The sequence below is a fragment of the Pistacia vera genome, unplaced genomic scaffold, assembly GCF_008641045.1.
Source record: "Pistacia vera cultivar Batoury unplaced genomic scaffold, PisVer_v2 Contig200, whole genome shotgun sequence".
NCBI classification, from domain to species: Eukaryota; Viridiplantae; Streptophyta; class Magnoliopsida; order Sapindales; family Anacardiaceae; genus Pistacia; species Pistacia vera.
In genome coordinates, this window is record NW_022196003.1 from 691,244 (window position 1) to 711,245 (window position 20,002).

The 20,002-nt window shown below is 32.1% G+C and overlaps 2 protein-coding genes across 2 annotated transcripts; both read right to left on the minus strand.

The window, feature by feature from the left end:
* Window positions 1-3,861: 3,861 nt before the first annotated feature.
* LOC116128474 (probable LRR receptor-like serine/threonine-protein kinase At1g56130) lies at window positions 3,862-11,091 on the minus strand. The gene is made up of 9 exons (XM_031414194.1): window positions 11,026-11,091; window positions 9,151-9,213; window positions 8,337-8,398; window positions 6,429-6,593; window positions 5,993-6,111; window positions 5,604-5,814; window positions 4,934-5,165; window positions 4,355-4,505; window positions 3,862-4,248 (listed from the first exon to the last, which is right to left on the minus strand). The coding sequence occupies exons 4-9, from the start codon at window positions 6,454-6,456 to the stop codon at window positions 3,862-3,864; spliced, it is 1,128 nt and encodes a 375-aa protein (XP_031270054.1). The 5' UTR covers window positions 6,457-6,593; window positions 8,337-8,398; window positions 9,151-9,213; window positions 11,026-11,091.
* A 70-nt stretch (window positions 11,092-11,161) lies between these two features.
* LOC116128596 (probable LRR receptor-like serine/threonine-protein kinase At1g56140) lies at window positions 11,162-14,590 on the minus strand. Its single transcript, XM_031414344.1, has 9 exons — window positions 14,545-14,590; window positions 13,872-13,943; window positions 13,650-13,721; window positions 13,409-13,480; window positions 12,294-12,365; window positions 12,097-12,168; window positions 11,527-11,598; window positions 11,346-11,417; window positions 11,162-11,258 (listed from the first exon to the last, which is right to left on the minus strand). The coding sequence occupies exons 3-9, from the start codon at window positions 13,700-13,702 to the stop codon at window positions 11,183-11,185; spliced, it is 489 nt and encodes a 162-aa protein (XP_031270204.1). The 5' UTR covers window positions 13,703-13,721; window positions 13,872-13,943; window positions 14,545-14,590; the 3' UTR covers window positions 11,162-11,182.
* Window positions 14,591-20,002: the final 5,412 nt, after the last annotated feature.

The following is a 20,002-nucleotide window of genomic DNA, read 5'->3' on the forward strand; positions in this document are numbered from 1 at the left end:
TATTGCCCGTAAGACATACAAAGATGAAGAAATACTTTGCTACAGAGAGAAATAATGAAACTCAAATCTATGTCTAACTCTTATATGCCCAACCCCCCTTTTCATGAAGAGAGTTGCTCATTTATACACCTTTTAGGCCAATATAATGACTATTTTTGCAAGTTGTCATAACGCGTGGGAACCCACTCCTTAATCATTTTCTTTTTTATTTTGATAAAGTTGGGACAGGTGTATGGTCCTCATCCACGCATAGACAAAGCTTGAATCTGCTGGGTTGGTGATAGTTGTATTCCTTCTGTCTTGGGTGATGTGGCAGCTCCTAGACAACACAAAGCCTTCCTGAACTCTGATTGGTTGGTGCTGACATCAATGCGATTTTTTAGCCATAACAAAGCTATATAAAAATGCTTCATAGATACCTTCAATTGTATCCAAAACTTCTTGCCGGTATCCAAGTTATGAAAATTAATCTCAAGAACATAAGAAAAGGAGAAATTCCATTGATCTCTCTCAACAACTTTTTCATCTTTATTCATATTTGTTGAAGTGAAGATTGGAACGAAGTTGTTTTGGGGATTAATGAAACATTGCGTTTTGAGTTAATTTGTGTTGGATCCTGATCGTTGATCCAACTCTAATCGAACGGTTGAAAATCGTCAATGGGTCAACGGTATATAAGTGTATGAACAGTTAGAATTCTCTCTGTCCTAATATTTGCCTCTATTGAAAGAATCTACTTGCTCTTTGTTAGGGTTTAGTCGATTTGGGAAAATCTTTGTAACTTGGGTTGATTAGGTAATTGGTTAGTCAATCAGGAGAGTTTTTGCTCTTGTTCTTAGGGATTCTTGGTGAGTTTCTCTAGGGTTAGTTACTAAGAGATTTTTCTTGTAAATTGATTAGAGTTTGATCTTGATTGTAGTTGTTCTTGTTTGAATCTTGATTTAATAAGTAGTACAGCGAGCTCTCCCATTTCCAAAGCTCAACGTGGAGCTTATCGAATTTGGATAAGTGAACCATTGTAAAAATTCGTGTTGTGTTTGTTCTTGATTTCTTGCGATTGTGTGTTTAGTTGTTTGTCTGTTTAATTCGGTTAGTTACAACAATTTTAACTCTAATTTGATCACAATAATGTTATGTAATCATGTACAATATTTCAAAAACTTAACTTAAGTGGTCCATAACACTGCCAAACTAAAGCATTCATTAAATTATTCTCATATCCATTGGAATCTTTTCAATACTTACAATAATGTCATGTTACTTTTTTTTTTTTTTTTTTCAAAGAATTAAAAAAATACAACGAAGGAGAACTCCCTTTCAAGGGAAAAAACCTTGGACAGACCACAAAAGATAACAAGAGGATATACAATCCATTTAACTCTAAGTCCGATGAAAAACAAGGCCTTAGCAAAACACAAACTCAAACACAAGCTACTGGTCCAACAATTATCATGCCTGCCAAAACGTCGCCCATTCCACACAAAGAAGCACACAGCATGACTATCATAGCCTACACCTATTTCCCTCCACCAAAACAGAACATAATTTAGGGCCACCATGGTAGTCACCAAAATAGTCTGATCATAAATGCCATGTTACGTTAAATTCCACTTACAATACTTATCTTGTTGAACTCATCTCATTCATGATTAGGGTTGACAATTTCTAGCGACGATGACGGCGAAGGGGTTGGGGACCTTCATTGTAATTACTAGTAAAGAACATTGATGGAATGGAGTAAATTGTTATTTCAAAAGCTTGAAGGGGAAATATTTATTCAATGAAACCTTAGGGGAAATATTACTGTAAACTTTAATTTTAATTATTAGTATGTATGTATATATAAAAAAATTATCTTTGCATTTTCAGCAACTGAGAGGCACATAATTAGTTCTAAATATCTCTGAAAATGATGCTCTCAATATTGTTGTGATAATATCAAATTTACATCTAAAATGTAAAATACATCTTGTTTGTAGTCGACAACTATCTTACAGTATTGTAGTCTTGAAGATTTCAATATTACAAGTCTACAATTCAAAGCTCTCAATCAAGAAGATGAATAGACTTACCATCTATGGACAAAACAAGTTGCACAATGTCTTCGACATTATCAGAGAGAATTGGAGGGTTAAGATGTTATTGCATTTCTTTCATAAAAACCTAGTTCAGATTGTTAGTGTTAATCTTACTAATAAAAAGGGTTTTTATAAACTAATTCACCACCCATACAAATCAATAGACACTTGATTTAACCACTTGGCTTGTAGGCAGATGGCAAGACCTTAGATCACCCAGATGTTTTGTGTTTGAGTCTCACCAAATGGTTACCTACCACATTTGTAGTTTATCTGGCTCATTGGACTTATAGGGTTTCAATTGATTCCGATAATTAATTGAGATATGCGCAAGCTGACTCGGATACTCCGGTCAAAAAAAAAAAAAAAGGGCCCTTGACATTAAAATGCTACATTTAAAAAAGAAACACAATTATTTCTAGTAAGTTGGAAAGTGGTGTGGGGATTAAAGAGAATGTTATGATATATGTGGCTCTGCACCATGCAAATTGATGATCATGACCATGCTTTTGACATGTGGCCTTTTAATGTTATTGATTTGTATGGGCAACGAAATAATATACAAAGCCACTATGTTTTCTTATAAGATTAATATTTTGTACAATGTTATATTTATAACTGAATTATACAAATGAATCATACAATAAGACAAAAAACAAATGACATAATAGTTATTTTATATAAATTTTTTATAATTTTTGTCTGATGGTATAACTCAGTTGTAAATAAAACATTATTATTAACACTTATCCTATAAAAGTTGTTTTGCCTTTAAAAAATATGCTATATCATCTTCTCGATATAGTGTTTTAAATTGTAGACTTCCAATTTGTTGTTTTATATAACATTAATTCAAGATAAATAATAATGCAAACTAGCTTTATTTTATGATGTGGAAGATTCAATTTTATTGACAACCATGGAGTATGCTTATAAAGATGGCCGTATAAAACAATAATGTAAGTAAAACTAGCTTTATTTTCTAATATTGCACTGTTATGTTATCAGTTTTTTTTTTTTTTTTTTTTTTTTCCTTTAATCACTTCTTTTTCTTGATAATGTTTTAATTATATCCTGTTATAAATTTAACCTAAAAAGGGTTTTCTTTTTTCTCGTAAACAAACAATTAGTTTTTTTAATGATATTTGAAAAAACTTGGTTTTACTTAGACTTAAATCAAAATGTATTCGTTCATTTTATATACATGTGACAACATTTAGCAACAACTAACCAAATTCATGTGATTGTTGTAAATTTTACTATATATTGATTGATACAAAAAAATTAAACACTCTTCATTTAGTGGAATTTCCTTCTCAAACTGGGCTTTCATTGAGTCAAGTCAAGTCTACCTAAATTAATTTAATTAAAACTGAGATGTTTTAATAAATTAATAATAATAAGAACAGAAAAACCAATAATAATCTCTTGCAGAATAAAGAACCCAAATCAGGAATTATATAGAGTTTTGTAACGTCAAACTTGCCATATCTCCAAAAGTTAGGTAAGTGGCAGATAAGATATTACACACACACAATAATAATAATAATAATAATAATAATAAATATTGTGAATTTTTATCTCTACACATCTTGCATGGTCTTCAAATTCATCATCTAGAATTATATGAGGATAACTTCAAAACATTATACTTCCTAAAACAGTTTGGCGTTCTAAAATGCTGCCAACACCAATAAGTTTAACTAGTTGCACGGACTGTCGTTGGCAGCACAAAAGCTAGAAGCAGTATTATTCTCTCAGTTTCATTGAGTGAAAAAATTTCTCACCTCCCATCTGCAATTATGTCACTGAGCTGACTGGCATTTACTGGAGAGAGCAACGGGGCACCTTTTGGGCAAATATCAGTATTATTCTTTTCACTGTAACTTCTTTTCGATGAGGTTGTAACAGTATCTCCCTTCATAAAGCTATTTGTTGTATCCTTAAAATCCCAATCAGTCAAATAACTTGGCTTCGAAGTAACAGGTCCCACTTCTCTGTCTCCAGCAAGCATGTTCACAACACGTGACATTGGTGGCCGTAACATTGGTGATGCTTGAGTGCACAAGAAAGCCACTCCTATTACTCTTAAAGCTTCGATTTCATTGAACTCTGTTAATGTGGGATCTATCAGCCCCAAACTTTGGTTACTTTCATGAAGACTCCAGGCCTAGAAATAGTATATAGACAATTAAAAAAGAATACGTTTTTCTTTAACTACAGTACTTAGAAGAAAGCAACCAAAACAAATCAAAATTCAAGTTCATTTTCTTCACCCATTCGAGAAGATAAATCTTTTCCCTATCCAAGTTAGTACTAGAGTTTGCTCTTCCAATGATAATCTCCAAAGCAACAACACCAAAACTGAATACATCAACCTTCTCTGTCAGGTGCCCAAGCATTGCATACTCCGATGCTAGATAGCCATTGCAAGACAATTAAGTGTTTGTAAAGGTTAAAATCAAAAGTCTGTCTGGACATGTAGATTGTTGTCAAACCGAGTTTGAAAGTAAGGCACGTACTATGCGCCCATGCCTTCACAATGTGAATGCATTTTGAATTTAGAAAATCTTACAAAAATACAAAGCAATAGCATCATATATCTACTTCTATCAAATTATTCTAGCATCTATGACTGGGTGACTATCAATAAAGACACAAGAAGTACTCTCAACGGTTAATAAACTCTTCAAACAGTATATAATTATTATTTGGTTGTCGTTATACAGATCTGATGGGTATTGATGGTAACTACCATGATAGCGTGTATAAATTACATCATATTCACTCTGCAGCACATTCCAAACGAAGCAATTAGGAAGAATGGTAATCAAGAAATGATTGAAAGAGCTTACATGGTCCCTGCAACCCCTATGCTGATGTGAGTTTTCTTATCATCAAACAGCTTTGCCAATCCAAAATCTGATATCTTGGGGCAAAGTTCTGTATCAAGTAAAATATTACTTGCTTTGATGTCTCGATGCACAATTTTTGGCCTTGACTCCTCATGAAGATATGCTAGACCTCTTGCGGTTCCCAAGCATATATTAAACCGGGTAGGCCAATCGAGATGTAACTCCCTATTTCCTGCAGAAAAGTTGGCACAATCATTAAGAACTTCCAAAGTTATTGGAGCGGAAAATTAAGGATTCAGGAATAATGTATGTCTAGGAATGATTTGGAGCTTATTAAAGTATTGTCAATCAGCTCTATGAAAAACTGTTGCTTGTTCTTAGAAGTATAGCTAGCTAATTTTATAGTTCTCTACCTTGTTCAGAGTCATTATCATTATGATTCACAAAATGCATATTTCAAGCAAGATGAATGTTTCATTCTTTAAACTTAGTTTCAGTTAAAATATTTTAGTCATAAAAATTGATTTTGATACAGCAAGACTTATAGTTAATAATTGACCGAGATCATAGGAGAAAAATCACATGCATTAATGTTTCAGTTGCTGGCAAGAAAACCAAGGTAGAAAAATATAAAACTAAGGTTGATTATTAAACATCAGCATCCTCGTACCAAACAATACTTGATCAAGGCTTTTGTTTTCATGATATTCATAAACAAGGAGGTGTCTAGTTCCTTCGATGCAGCATCCATGCAATTTCACAAGATTGCAATGCTGCACTGCAGTTATGGTAGCGATCTCATTAGTAAACTGATTTTTCCCCTGGTTGGATCTTAGTGAGAGTTGCTTCACAGCTATCACCCTTCCATCAGAAAGCATACCCTGTAGCACCAGATTTAATAACATAAATTATATCTGCTCCATTGTGAAAATCCGAAAGTTAAATTCAACCTAGTTTTCCTGTTATATTTTCTAGCTATGACTGCATAATATATAATCCATCACAACCGAAGTTCCCAGTATCTATAGGTTGTAACTTGTAAATGTAAGACATAGTTACCTTGTACACAGGTCCAAACCCTCCCTCTCCTAGCTTATTTGAAGGGTCAAAGTCTTTTGTTGCAGATCTCAACTCAGCATAAGTGAAAGATTTTGGCTTAGGTCCCATTCCAAGTAGCACTATGTATTGAGGCAAGACATTAGATCACAGAACATTGAAGGACTTGTAGTACAAGAGATACAATACAGCAGCAGCTTTGCCTATGTTATGGAATAACACCCAACACCCCGCCTTTTCCTTTTTTCCTCTTTTGATAAAAAACCAGTATATTGAAAAAGAGAATAGAGATACAAAGGTAGACTAGGTGTCCACGTCAATAGAGTTAGATCTTTACAAAAATCTTGTGTAAACCCCAAATTGTTTTCTCTTACAAAAATCTTTACAAGAAACATGGTAGCAGAGATTTTATGACTACAATAATCTATGGTGCTCTTACCTTCCACATCATTGTTTTCTCTTTTCATCCTCGTATAGAAAACTAAAAATATCAGTATGAACCCCAAAATTGCAAGCGTGACTGCAATACCAACAATCAACCCAGTCTGGTTCTTCTTTCACTCAATATTAACAGTTTGTTCAATATCAACAGTTGGTGGAAAACCTGAGCAGTAAAATAAAAGCTTTAATGAGAACATCGATCCAAATTTCCTACAGCAAAGATTCAGACAAAATTCATGGAGTACAAGTATTCAACTAAGTAATACAATCATTCTGGATAAATAAAACTAAAACAGATGGCAATACATTAATTTTTCAGACATGGAGGTTGAAGGAGAGGTTTTTACTTGAAAGTTCATTGCCAATGCATGGTTTCTAACTGGGTGGGGGGTTTGGTACACAGATATCCCTTGGCCTCTCCTATATGATCATTGAGTTTGAAACCAGAGGTTAACATCAAATCCTCCAAACTTGGCACTCCAGAAACTAGTAGCATATAAGACATAAACTTAGCACTCTTGTTTGGAAGTCAAGGGTCTTAACCACTGAACCCAACCGCTGAAGGTAGAATTCTAACTGTTTATTTTTCTTATAAAGGTCAATAGGTATATTAAACCTTTTAGGTCAAAATGAATATACTAATTTAGGGTAAATGCCAATGGCACCTCTTGAAACTCGCAAAACTAACACTTAGGCCCCTCAAAAAGCAAAAAACTACCACATTGTCCCCTTATGTTAGATTTTCCGTAAAATGTGAGAGTTAGACTGATTTGACCAATAGAATCAGAATTTGCCCATAGTTATATTTCAGACTTGACTATTCTATCCCTAAATTTCATAAAAAAATAAAAAATAAAATAAAAGAACTCATTTTTAAATAAAAAGATAAAATAATTAATAAAAATTTTTAAAAAAATCCCAAAACAATACAAACCTAAACCTAAAATCCCAAATATTTAACTCAAAAAAAAAAAACCTAGCCTAAACCTAAAATCCCAAGTATTTAGCTCAAAAACAAACCCTTAATCTAAAATCTTATTAAAAAAAAAAAATATGTACCATGAGTAATCCCCACAAATATGTATACTTATAAAAAAAAAAAATAAAAAAAAAAAAAAATAACATTTATTATAATTTTTTCATAAATTTTAGTGAAAAAATTCTATCTTTTTTTAATTTTCTACAAATTATTTGCAATTAAAACATTTTCAAATTCCTTTTCCTTACTTTACTTTCATTTTTTTAATAAAATTAAAAAAAATTATTTTGTATTCTACTAGTTTTGAAATGTCTATTTTACCCTCCTCTCTATGAACTTTAACACCAAAAACAAACGGCAGGAGGTGCCTTGGTACTTTTTGCACTTTGTGGGGTCTAAAAAGTTTTGCCCTCAACATCAACGGTTTATTGAACGTATCTCTTAATTAATCTTTTTAGATGGGTTATTTTTGTAGTAGTGGATAACTGATCCACTATCTAAGTTTTTTTCACAGTAGTTAGACATATCTAAGTTTCCTATCAAAACCAAATTAACGCATTCACTGAGCAGGAGCTTTATTAAACCTTTATCTTATGAAATTTCTTTGAACCTCTTTTACTAATCATCAACCATATCAATGTTTACATCTACATAGATTTCTTAACAATAGAGGAGGTGAGAGAGAATAAATTGTATTAAGCCCACTAATGCATGCTAGCTTCACTTCTTACTATAGGATCTTGCTCTGACATTCAGAAGCATGTTCCTTACATGTGTACAACATCAAAGTGCAATACAAAATTATACAGAGCACTATCAGATTGATAAATAAAACAGCAGCATCTACACTAAGGAAAATAATCCAGAAAGAATAAGGTAATATGGAAGTACAGTAAATAATACAAAAGGAACTAAAAAGCAGCTTACAGCGAGGAGAATTATTATTGCAGTGGAAATTTCTCTGGAGGCAGTTCAATCCAGGAACAAGACTGGCAAGTACAGAGAACATTACTGGTCATCTTTATTGAAAATTCAAAAAGCAGCATGTTCTGTTGAGGAGTTTTTATACTACTTGTCTTCTCTTCTTTAAGCGAGAACCTTTTTTGCAAAGCAAAATCTGATCATTTTTATTATTATTATCATTACAAAGGAAATTATTACTCACCTGCTGTTTGAGCTGTCAAATGTGAAGTTGTTGCCAACTAAATTCCTATACAATTGATTGAAATGATCAATTATATGTAAAAGTTTGAAGCATTCTAGTAAGAGATGCAAGGATGTTTGACATTTTTAAAATATAGTGAACCATAATTTGAGGAATAGTTGACCACATTACAAAGACATCAGAAATGAGCTATGCCTTCATGGAATGCCAAATGGTTTTTCTGAGTGATCTTTTTTTACGAATGGAAATTAAAGCACAACAAGGCATTAGACAGGCATTATTCAGTCCCACGATATTATTTCTTTTGAGTGCCAAAAAGGAAGGGACACTGGGTTACCAGCAGTGATAAGTATTGGCCATGAAGATGGGTGCTCAATAGATTCCCATACAGTCATCTGCTTTTCTTTTTAATTGGCCTGATGGTCATAAATTTTTTCATCGATTCTTTTGTGCAATCATGTGAACCATTATAAATTAAAGAAACAAGGAAGAGAGTTCAAGCGAGCTTCACAATGCCTACACTAATTCCATAAAATGAAGACAGACAAAGGAATTATCATGGTTTGAGAGACATACAGCATTCCAACAGTAGTCATCCACGAGGGAAAAGTTCCTGATAGATAGTTGTAAGATAAATCTCTGCAGGAAATAGTATGATAAACAACAGTGAGTTGAAAACATATATATCTGACTAAAGAAACAAGTCAGTAAAGAATTCGATTGCTTTTATCAATTAGTTGTCAAATCAAATTGGCCAAAACCATGGTTGTATGGAATTAGAAGAAATGGATTGAATGCATTTATAGAAAACCTTGTATGAAAGAGTTCTGAGTGACACATATGATAATTGTCAGTGGCCTAATTCAAAAATAAATATCCATAGGAAAAGCGCCTTTTAATTCTGCCTTTTTTTTTTTTTTTTTTTTTAAATCTCAACTTCTAAGTAGAAACACAACATAATCGTCATGGTTCAATTGCAAGCATTTAAGAAGATGAAACTAGAGATATGTGTGTACAGTTGCTATATTCATACTCAAGAACATGCATATCAAAATGTGGTTAATATAAAAAATACAGATTAACTAAATTCGTGATTTTTTTTTTTCTTTTTTTGATTGGAAACATAGAAATGTATATTAATGAAAAAAACATAGAAAGTAGATCAGAAATCCACTCCCACAAAAGTAGCCCATCTAAAAAGGGGCTAAAGCTTTACAAGTAGTATCAAGAGCCTGTGTAAAAAGAAACCTAAAAAAGAGAGATACCATGGCATGGACAAGTCCTAAAAACCAGAATTATCTTATTACTGCTAACCACTTAAGATGGATAAAGAAAAAAGAGGTATCCTCAAAGTCTTTTGAGACAGAGGTCCAAAGAGATGCCAAGAACTTGATCTTATCCCATAGAATTCAGTTTCTTCTCCCCCACCGTCTTCAGAGATCCTTCTATTTCTTTCACCCAAATAACCCACAAAAGTGCAAGAATCACACAATTATTGTGAGTCTTGGCCTTTTTTCCTTTACCAAAGAAAGTAGAGTTCTGCATAAGTAAATCATAACAAGATCTCGGAGTAACCCAATGGAAATTGGTTTCACAACAAACTTTTGCCCATAATCGTGAAGCCATTGGGCAGTGGAGGAACAAATGGTCAGAGGATTCTGCATTATTCTTGCTCATAACACACCAACGAGGGGAGAGACACATTTGATGATACTTTAATTGGATGATGTCAGCTGTACTGAGTTTTCCTTGAACCAAAATCCATGCAAATAATTGAAATTTGGGAGGAACTTTGGCCTTCCATATTGAGTTGCAATGTTTAAATTCAAGTGTTAAGCTTTCTTCACATAACTTCTGAAAGTAGGATTTGCAAGTGTAGCCTGAGGAATCAAGCTTCCATTTCCTCTTATCTTCTCTTGACTCATAAATGGAAGCATTGTCAAGCAGCCCCATAAGCTCTGTGAATTCTTCAATCTCTCATTCCTTCAGATTTCTTTTTAAATTTAAGTTCCAGCTTCCATGTGGGGAAGAAGAGTCAAGATAGGCATAAACTTTGACTCTCTTATTATGGGTCAATCTATAAAGAAGAGGCCAGATTGATCCAAGCTAAAATCCCCAAAACATTTATCTTCCCAAAAACAAGTGTCTTTGCCATTTCCCACCTCAAAAGTGACAAAGGGTTGGGAAACAATTCTCTAGAAAACACTTAGAAACATGTACTACGTCAGAAAATCTAGAAGTATAACCTACAGCATCTTTTGTAGGATATGAAAGGAAGTCCCATGAGAATTGAAATGCTACTATTTCTATCATTTTCTAATTAATCAACTTATTCAGAGTTTGGCACCAAAAGTTCCTCAAGACTGGAGCCTCTACAAATTTCAAGGCAGATACGACAAAACACGAGTATAAAATTTATCTAATTGGACATGATATAATAGGAAGGCTTACATGGTTTGAAGTTTTACACCTTTTTGCAAAGGAAGAGGTCCTGACAGACTATTGTTTCGAAGAAACCTGACCATTGGAAAAGAGTAGAAGAGAAGCAATGAGAAAAGTAACCTAGGTACTCAAATCTTGAAATTGATGGAGAGAAATGTCAAAAGAATTACAAGTCAGTAAGAGCATCAATACTAAACAAAGCACTAGTGATTTGACCAGTTAAGTGGTTGAAACTCAAATCCCTGCAGAAAGAGAAAAAAGATGATTTAAAAAGAAGAGAAACACTCAAAAGAGTACAAATTGAGGTTTAGTTGCTGATATTAACTTACAGAGTCTTTAACATTAGATATTCTCCAATGTTAGATGGAATGTTACCGATGATCAAAGCATTTCTTAGAGATCTAAGGGAGATAAAAATGATTGATTACTGTCAAAATGAATCAGCTGAGAAGACAATTAGAAAATCCAAGTTAGATATGTGTATAACTGAATGCAGTATGTGTAACTTACAATTCAGTTAACTTCGTCATATTTCTTATAAAATCAAGAGAGGAGCTCCCGCTGTATATATCAGTGATCCGCCTACACAATTAATTCAAACATCAATGATACGAGCCATCTTTCCAGAGAGAGGAGGAGAAAGTTATACGTGTGAAGATTAATATAAATATTAATACATTTGGAAGTGCTCTCGAACCTATTATATATATATAAACTTTTTTATACCAACTGATATGGTATTACATGATTGTTACATCGTGTACTAAAACCGATTTAATTATTTTTAATTTTTATTTCTTCAATCACGTCATGCCACGAGTTAGTATTAGATAGTTTATACGGAGAGTTGGAATGTGTAGTGTTATTTAAGATAGACTCACAGGACGCTCAATGAGGACAAGTTATAAAAGCTAGATGGTATAGGACCTTGAAAAGTGTTTCCTCCAAATCTCCTACAGAAAAATTTGACAGACTAGTCAACAAAAAATCAGAATGCTAAAATCTAGGCATAGCTAAAGATAACTTTTGCAATAATTCATGTTACACATTTTTAATATCTAAAAGTTCTTAATATATTACAGCGCTATAAGCTTGGTCCAGTTCCCAATGAAATCAGGTATTTTGCCTGTTAGAGGACAATCAAATGCCCACCTGAAATTTAAAAATTACCAATTGTAAATTTAAAAATCACCAATTGTAAGGCTAGTTTAGACACAAAGGTAATCTCCAAGCAGAGAAGAAACAGAATGCCATAAGTAGATAGGGATCTTCCTTACGTTATTAGCATATTTTGAAGATTAGCAAATGTTGAGGGAATCTCACCACCCACTCCAGAACTATCCATGTAACTGTTAAATTCACAATAAAAAAATTCATAATTTCATAAGACCTGAGTATCTGGTGTGAAAATCAATGCTGTTTTTAAAAAATAAATAGATAAAAATATTCGAACAAAGAAGTTGGAACATAGAGTTGATCTAGTTTGGCTAAGTTACCCAATTCCGGAGGTAGTGTTCCAGAGAAATTGTTAGAACCTATAGCTCTGCATGACATATATCAGAAGAGTATAACACTTCAGTGATCACCGTTGTGTGTGAATACATCATGCTAGATGAGTGCTCATAATTCTGTCACGATCAATTCAGTTTTCAAGGGGCTTTACAGATGAATGTAATTTCAAGTTATGTACAATGCAAACAATGGCTTTAACTGTGACTCAGTTTTTCTTACATACTTTGTGGCACATTGAGTCATAGCAAACTTTTCTATCTCAAGACTTACATTTTTTTTTTTTTTTTTCTAGCATGAAGAGTGCTAATTGTAATCCATTTAATTAACAAAAACCAAATCCTTTAGTGTCAGACTGGATACATTTACCATGATATAGTTGTCCAGAGGAGATAGAGATTAGATTGAAGCAAAGAGATCAGTGAGAAATAGAATAAAAATTTTACAGAGTACTACTGAGAAAAAGAAAAAAGATATAAGAAGAGCAAGAAGAAACTAGAGAGAAGAAAACACTTACATCATATTCTTGCTTTAATCAGTCCACATTTATAATAGCCTAAATAGAACAGAAACTGGAAATCTACCTTTAACGAGTCACATTCTTTCAAATATAAAAATCTAATATAAGAATGCTAAATATAACTTAAAGCAAGTAATATCTGTAAATTCCTAACTTAAAATATATATAATAGCAACAATAGAACTTCTTTTCTTGAGTCTGCATCAGCCACTCTAAACAATGGCCTTAATATAGACAATAGCATGTCCATCTAGAATATGATTATTATTTATGCTTTCTTTTCATAAAAATAATTGTATAGACTTTAACTCAATCTAGCTGTCACTGGAAAAGAAGAAAAAGGAGAAAGTATTCCAATCTTACAGAAAATTTAACTCCTTAAGGTTTCCAAGCTCCTTTGGGAGAGACCCTGAAAATACATTGTGACCCATTGACCTGGACACAAGAAGACAATAATACACAAAGAGGCAAAGACCCACCAAACAAGAATTAGCAGCAAAATCCAAAGTCATTTATCCAAATGACATATAATCAAAACTATGCCAAAAAGAAAATCAAGGTCAAGTAAACACTTCCAATTATAAAGGTATCCTTAAATACTTACAAATATGTCAACCGAGTTAAATTTCCAATAAAAGCAGGCAAGGTGCCAGACATGTAATTTTGATCAATTACGCTACAAAGTTCAAAACGGAAAGATTATCAAATCAAAACCTCTCATCATGATGAATAAGTAAAATAAAATATTTGTCCACTAATTTCAAAATGATAAAGGTCAAAGTTGATATATATGAATCAAATTTGGGAAATGAAAAGGAATCCATACATATGTGTGAGATATTGCAAAGATGTTAGTTCTACTGGAATCACTCCAGTGCTGTCCTGTGCAAATACTCTCCTGAAAAATAAAATACCTCATTAAATGCTTTGTCCAGAAATGATGTTTTCCTTTTTTTTCTATGAAGCCATTAACTTTACAAACAAGATAAGAATATTTTATTGTTTTATTTCCTAATTTTATTTCCACAAATCTTCAAAGTTTTATGTTGTAAATTTTTTATAATTCTAGGGTACCAAAACCAATCATCTGTAGCTGTGTTTCTCCAGCCAGCACTTGCAAGTCATGAAGTTATTCAAGTAGCAATTTGGTTGGGTCAAAGTATTGGCTTACAGCATCGCTCAACCCCAAAAAAACAAATAAAAAAATCTCAGCTTCAAACTTCTCTAAGCCAGAGTCAGACAGGAGTACCATATTTGACTAATTGACACAAAATCCAATTCTATTAGCAACTTAAAGGCAAAATTTCATTCATCTCTCCTAAAATTTGACCTGATCAGAATTGCACTGTTTTGGCTTAGATAAAAGACACATAATCTAGGGAAGGTTACCACAATATCAAAGAATTTTCGGAACTTAAATGATTTGCATGTATTTTTAGCAAACTGAAACAACTCAAAAATGAAATTTTCCAAGATTTGGTGAGAGAAAGAGAGCTTACAAGTGGGTAATATGGCAGGTTGAATTATTGTTATAGCTACAGTTACAAACGATGGAAAAAGCGTGGTCTTCCCATTTAGTTCCAGTACATGGCTCTCCACTTATGTTCCATAATCCCGGTGGTGCAAGTACACCCCATTTTTGAAATATTGAATTCAATGCCTTCACTGTCCACAACACCAAACCAAACCAATAAATACTTTCAGAACCAGTTGATAGCAATGCACGCAAACTTAAATATTAACAACACAAATTCATTAAAGCTATAAATTTCAAATCTAACGTTCAATGTTAAAGATACTATGTATATTCTAAAACTGATTAAAAAAGAATTGAAGTTACAAAATATTCAGAAAATCCCCACCCGTCGAACCCCACCCATTTTGCCCACCTCCAGCAGCCGCACTCCCACCCGTTGCCACCACCTTCAGCCGTCGTAGACCCACCCATTCCCCCTATCTTCCAGTCGTAGCACACCGTTCCGGCAACCACACGCCGTCCCACCCGTCGCAACCTACCCATCCAATCCGTCACACCCCTCACACAGCTTCCTCCACCAGCCGAGCGGACCAAATGGCAGAGAATCTTATAGATTCTTTCTCTTATCCTTCAAATTTCTTAAGTAAAACCTTTAATCTTGGAGAAATTTTTAATAAATTTTAATCCCTGAGATTCGATCTAAGTACTATTTAGTCCAGTATAACTTTTTAGTCCCTATCAATAGTATTTTAGTCCACCGACTTGATAATACATACAAAAATGTTGATAACAACATTCTGTCATTTTATACAGTTTTAGTTCATTCACATTGACGCATTGAACAAACACACATGCTTTCAACACCAACCATTTTTCCAGTTTGGTTGAATCAATAGCGACAAGCATTGGGTTTGGTGTTGGGCTTGTTTTCTTGTTAGTTTTTGTTTTTCCTCAGATTGGTTGAAGAATAATTAAGTTTTTTTTTTTTATTATTATTATTAAATTTAATGACAAATTACAGTTAATTGGGAATTTTCTGAATGCTAGTAATCTGTTTCTAAAACACTTTACCTCTATTGACGATCTTTTTAATAATTTTGTTCCTATTAACTTAGCAAATTAATACCATTCCTGGCATATGCTTATGGTGTTAATAGGAGTACATATAAATTGTAACTTCACAGGAGACTTTGGTTTAATTAATAGAAATAACATTTTTCTCTCATCTTGTGTCTCTTCAGCTTTCTCTCATTTTCTCTCCCACCAAACATCATAAACTCTCACCTAAATTTTATGAAAATCTATATTGAAGATCTTAGGACCTCCAAATATAAAATATCTATATTGAAGATTTTAGGACCTTCAAACATATTGAATTAGAAGGGTATATTATTATCTCCAGAATGATCAAATTTATGGTTTGCTTTCGGTTGTCAGGTCACACAAGGTAATATATGTGACAATTTATTTAAAACTTTCAACAATAAAATGGACCTCATATATCATCTTCTTCCTAACTAACCAGTTACGGTAACTAAATATTTTCTCTTTTGTGAAAGGAAAATAAACAAATAATCAATAGAAAAATACCAAAAAAAACCTTTAAAAAAAGGAACAATTTCTTGATATGCGGCTAACTAAGCTTATTCAGCAATCAAAAAGCACTTTTAAGAATTACTTTCTGCTAAGTTTTTTTTTTTCGATAAAAGAGAAGAGCAAGAGAATGTACCTTCAATAGGATCAGTAGTGGCAGTTTGAGCAGTTGATTCTTGTAAGATGAGGAAAACAATGAAGCAAATGCAGAATAAATGAGCGAAAGATGAAGAAGAAGAAGAAGAAGAAGAAGAAGAAGAAGAAGAAGAAGGAAGCGGCTTCAGTTTGAAATTCATCTTTATTAGCAGAGAAGGAGGAGGAAGTTTGGCAATGATACTAGTTATTTATATTCACATGCAAGACGGGGTGAACTAGTTATTTTAAGACGTTTTGGGATACATTGTAATTTTCTGAGGGGTTTAATAAATATATCATGTTTGACCAAGGTCTAGCCATCATATAACTACATAAAGACAAAAATAACCCTCTCTTGCTAACAGGGATTATATGAAGTTTTTATGCATAGTGAGTGCGTTTATATGTTTATATGGGATCGTTTCATAGCGTTTTTGTTTGATTTTATGTATAAAAATAATGTATTTTGATTAAATTATTTTAACAACTAAAAAATAATAAAAATTTGTTTGATTTATGGATAAGTATGATGATGTTATAATACAATGTGAAACAAACATTTCTAGATTGAAATGCATTGATCCTTTTGAAGTTTGATATAATAACAAAAAAAATAAATTCTGAGGTTTTTAAAACAATAAAACTCCTCGTGCCAATGAAATTAGTTAAAATTTATACTATATGAGTTAATAAATATTTACTCATTCCAACCTTTTATATTAATACTTACAACTTAATATTAAGAGAATTTTATTATTGAATCAAGTCTTAGGAGCGTATCATTAACTTTCGATTATTATCAAATTTTCACAATAAATATATAAACATTTCATTTAAAAAGTATATATTCTCTTTTAATCTAGTACATTTTCTCCAACTGAAATAGGGGTATTTTCGTCTTTATATAAAACATTTTTGTCTTTATAAGTTTTATATAACCAAAAATTAGGATGAATTATTAAATTGAATACTCTTTTTGTCTCATTAAAAGTCGAGCCCAACTTGAGCATTAGCGCCAAAATCCATGAACAGAATAAGATTAGACTAATTACTAGTCTTAGTCAACAATTAATTTTCTATTTAACTAACTAATTACATGTTGGCAACATGCATGAAACCTTCCCTAAGTATAGAATGCCAAAGCTAAAGCTCTACTGTGGAATAATTATTAATGCCGCAGAGTTTTTATGAATTTTCAAAGTTAAACGTTCTTCTGATAGGTTTAACTGCTTTTGGACTTAATAACTATTGAGTCTTCAACCTTGAATTTTCCAAAATGACAGCGAGTCACGCACACCAACTCATACCTAGCAAACTCTTTCATTTTATTATATCCACCATCTTCCTTCAAAAAATTATATGTAGAGGTAAGGCTTAATATTTGAGCTAAAATATGGGCTAGGTGATGAAATATTAGGCTACTCATAGTTTCAGCTAGAGTTGCATTTGTTAGATATTAATTATGTCTTACAGTCTTAGGGTATTCATTTATGGCAGGGAAATGAAAATTTTAAACAACTGGAATCTCCATACAAGTAGAAAAACCTCTGAAATGATAGTGAAATTTATCTTAAAACTTACAGTATATATCAATAGAACTAATCTTAGAGTGCATATAAAGTGTGAAAACATCTTCATCCAACAGTTTTCTCATTTCACATTGTGCTCAACAATGATAAACAAAATTGCAAAATTCTTACCAAATATTGTTTGAACAAATGAATTCCATACATATGAGATTGAGGTCATCATATAATAATAGGTAATCCTTTTTTTTTAAGATGTTATTATTTGTTTTATATACGATTGAATTGTATTAGGGAAGTCTTTATATAAATCACATTAAAAAAAAAAAAATTAACTTTAGCACATCATTTTAATATTATTGCTCAAAAAAATTAAATTTTTTATTCTAAACCATTAATTTAGTCATCTTAAAAGGAGTTGTGTGTGATTTTTCCATCAAGCTCGGAAAAGTCAGAATCCCACGAGGATATAGTTCGATTCATAATTAGTTCGGTTCAACACTTATCCGACCCAATATAAGCTCATTGAGATATAGCTTGACTCAGCATAAGCTAGTCGCAACCAACTTTGACAATTGTTCGACAAATCATATATAATCTCAGATCTCGGATATTTAGATCAACAACAATGATGATGCGATCTTAGCGTACAATCACGAGAATATCGAAATTGCAATTCCAATTTGATTGCAATCCCAATAGTTTCTCTCTTTTCTTCTTTACAAACTTGTATATAAACCCCCTCCAACGATGAGAGAAGGGTTAGCAAATTGTTCTAGGCATTACATATTTCTTGTAAGCTCTCTAAAGCAATAAGAAAACAGTCGATGTAAGCTTAAGTTCTAACTTGCTGAATTATTTTAAAAATTGATTGTGTTCTTTACATTTATGCACTTTTTATATACAATTATTGGTTAGTTTTAATCACGTACACATTGGTTCTGATTTTACCAAGGTCAATCGGATCACTCGGGTTGGTGCGATTCTCGTATCAATAAAACGGCTTAATTAGTCATACTTTTTGAATTAATTGGAACATAGAAATGAAGATCCCATTAGGTCATATTTAGAAACTTTTAGAATATGTTTTCATATTAGTCTCATTCAACAATTATGATGAAGGCTAATACTGATATTTTTGGATAGTTTCAAATATTGATTATTATATCAAAATATTATGATATATTTATTTTTAATTTAATTTTGGGTTTTATAAAATTTCCCATGAGCTTTCCGTGAATAAAACCCCCCAAGATATCTGAAAAACCGATTTATCACCTTGTCGTCAATATGTTGTTATGCTTTTTATCATCTATCTCTTAGGTATTATATCATTGATTTGTTAAATTGAATATCAAAACCTTGACGGAACACTGACAACAAAGAATAAATTGTTACTTTAGATATTTGAAGAAGGAAATTGTTATTCAAGGACATCTTAGGAAAGAAACATTTAACTCTTTGATTTTGTAATACTATTTATGAACCTTTCATATGATTTAATTGAATTGTGTTGACAAAGAATTTAAAGTTTGATATATATATATATATATATAAAGGAAAATTATCCTTACAATTTTCCTGAGGATATTCTCATTTAAAAAAAAAAAAAAAAAAAAAAAATTCATATTCCAAAAGTTAACTTATATATGCAATAATTTTGTCTTTTAATTTAATGAAAAAAAAAAAATCTTATATGCAAGAAATTATTTACTAGTAATAATTTAGGTCCTAATTTTAATTCTATATTTAATAAATTTTGATTATCTTTATATTTAGTTTACTCTCATTTAAGGGTCACTTTTTCTAATAATTACATTGATTTTGGTGGTCTTTTTCACCCCACAAATTGTGGACTATCTTGCAGTTTCAAAAAGGAAGAATAATTGTCCACTTTGATTTTCTGCTTTGAAATATTATTATTGTATTGATAAAAAATATAAAAGAATAAAAAAACTCAACATCAATATATATTGTTTTCTATTCAATAATTAAATCAAATTGAGGACAAATACAATTGTAATGAGAGATTAGAGATGAAATTACCTCTAGTTGATGTGATATTTTGAACTTCAATGCCCATTACAAGTTACTATTTCACAAGCATCAGTCATTATGTAAAATTATTACAAAAAATTTGGGCCCTCAAGGACTGGGCCCAAATTGGGACCAGCTTTGAAGGCTCGGGCCCAAATCCTCAAGGACTCAGTCTTGGGCCCACGAGAT

Coding starts and splice junctions, on each gene's coding strand:
- LOC116128596 (XM_031414344.1), bottom strand. CDS start 13,702: ATGTCTGGCACCTTGCCTGCTTTTATTGGAAATTTAACTCGGTTGACA. Junction 11,599..12,096: donor TGGACCAAGCTTATAGCGCT/GTAATATATTAA, acceptor TTAATTGTGTAG/GCGGATCACTGATATATACA. Junction 11,418..11,526: donor ATGACGAAGTTAACTGAATT/GTAAGTTACACA, acceptor TATCTCCCTTAG/ATCTCTAAGAAATGCTTTGA.
- LOC116128474 (XM_031414194.1), bottom strand. CDS start 6,456: ATGAAAAGAGAAAACAATGATGTGGAAG. Junction 6,112..6,428: donor AGAAAACAATGATGTGGAAG/GTAAGAGCACCA, acceptor CTCAATACATAG/TGCTACTTGGAATGGGACCT. Junction 5,815..5,992: donor GGTTTGGACCTGTGTACAAG/GTAACTATGTCT, acceptor CTGGTGCTACAG/GGTATGCTTTCTGATGGAAG.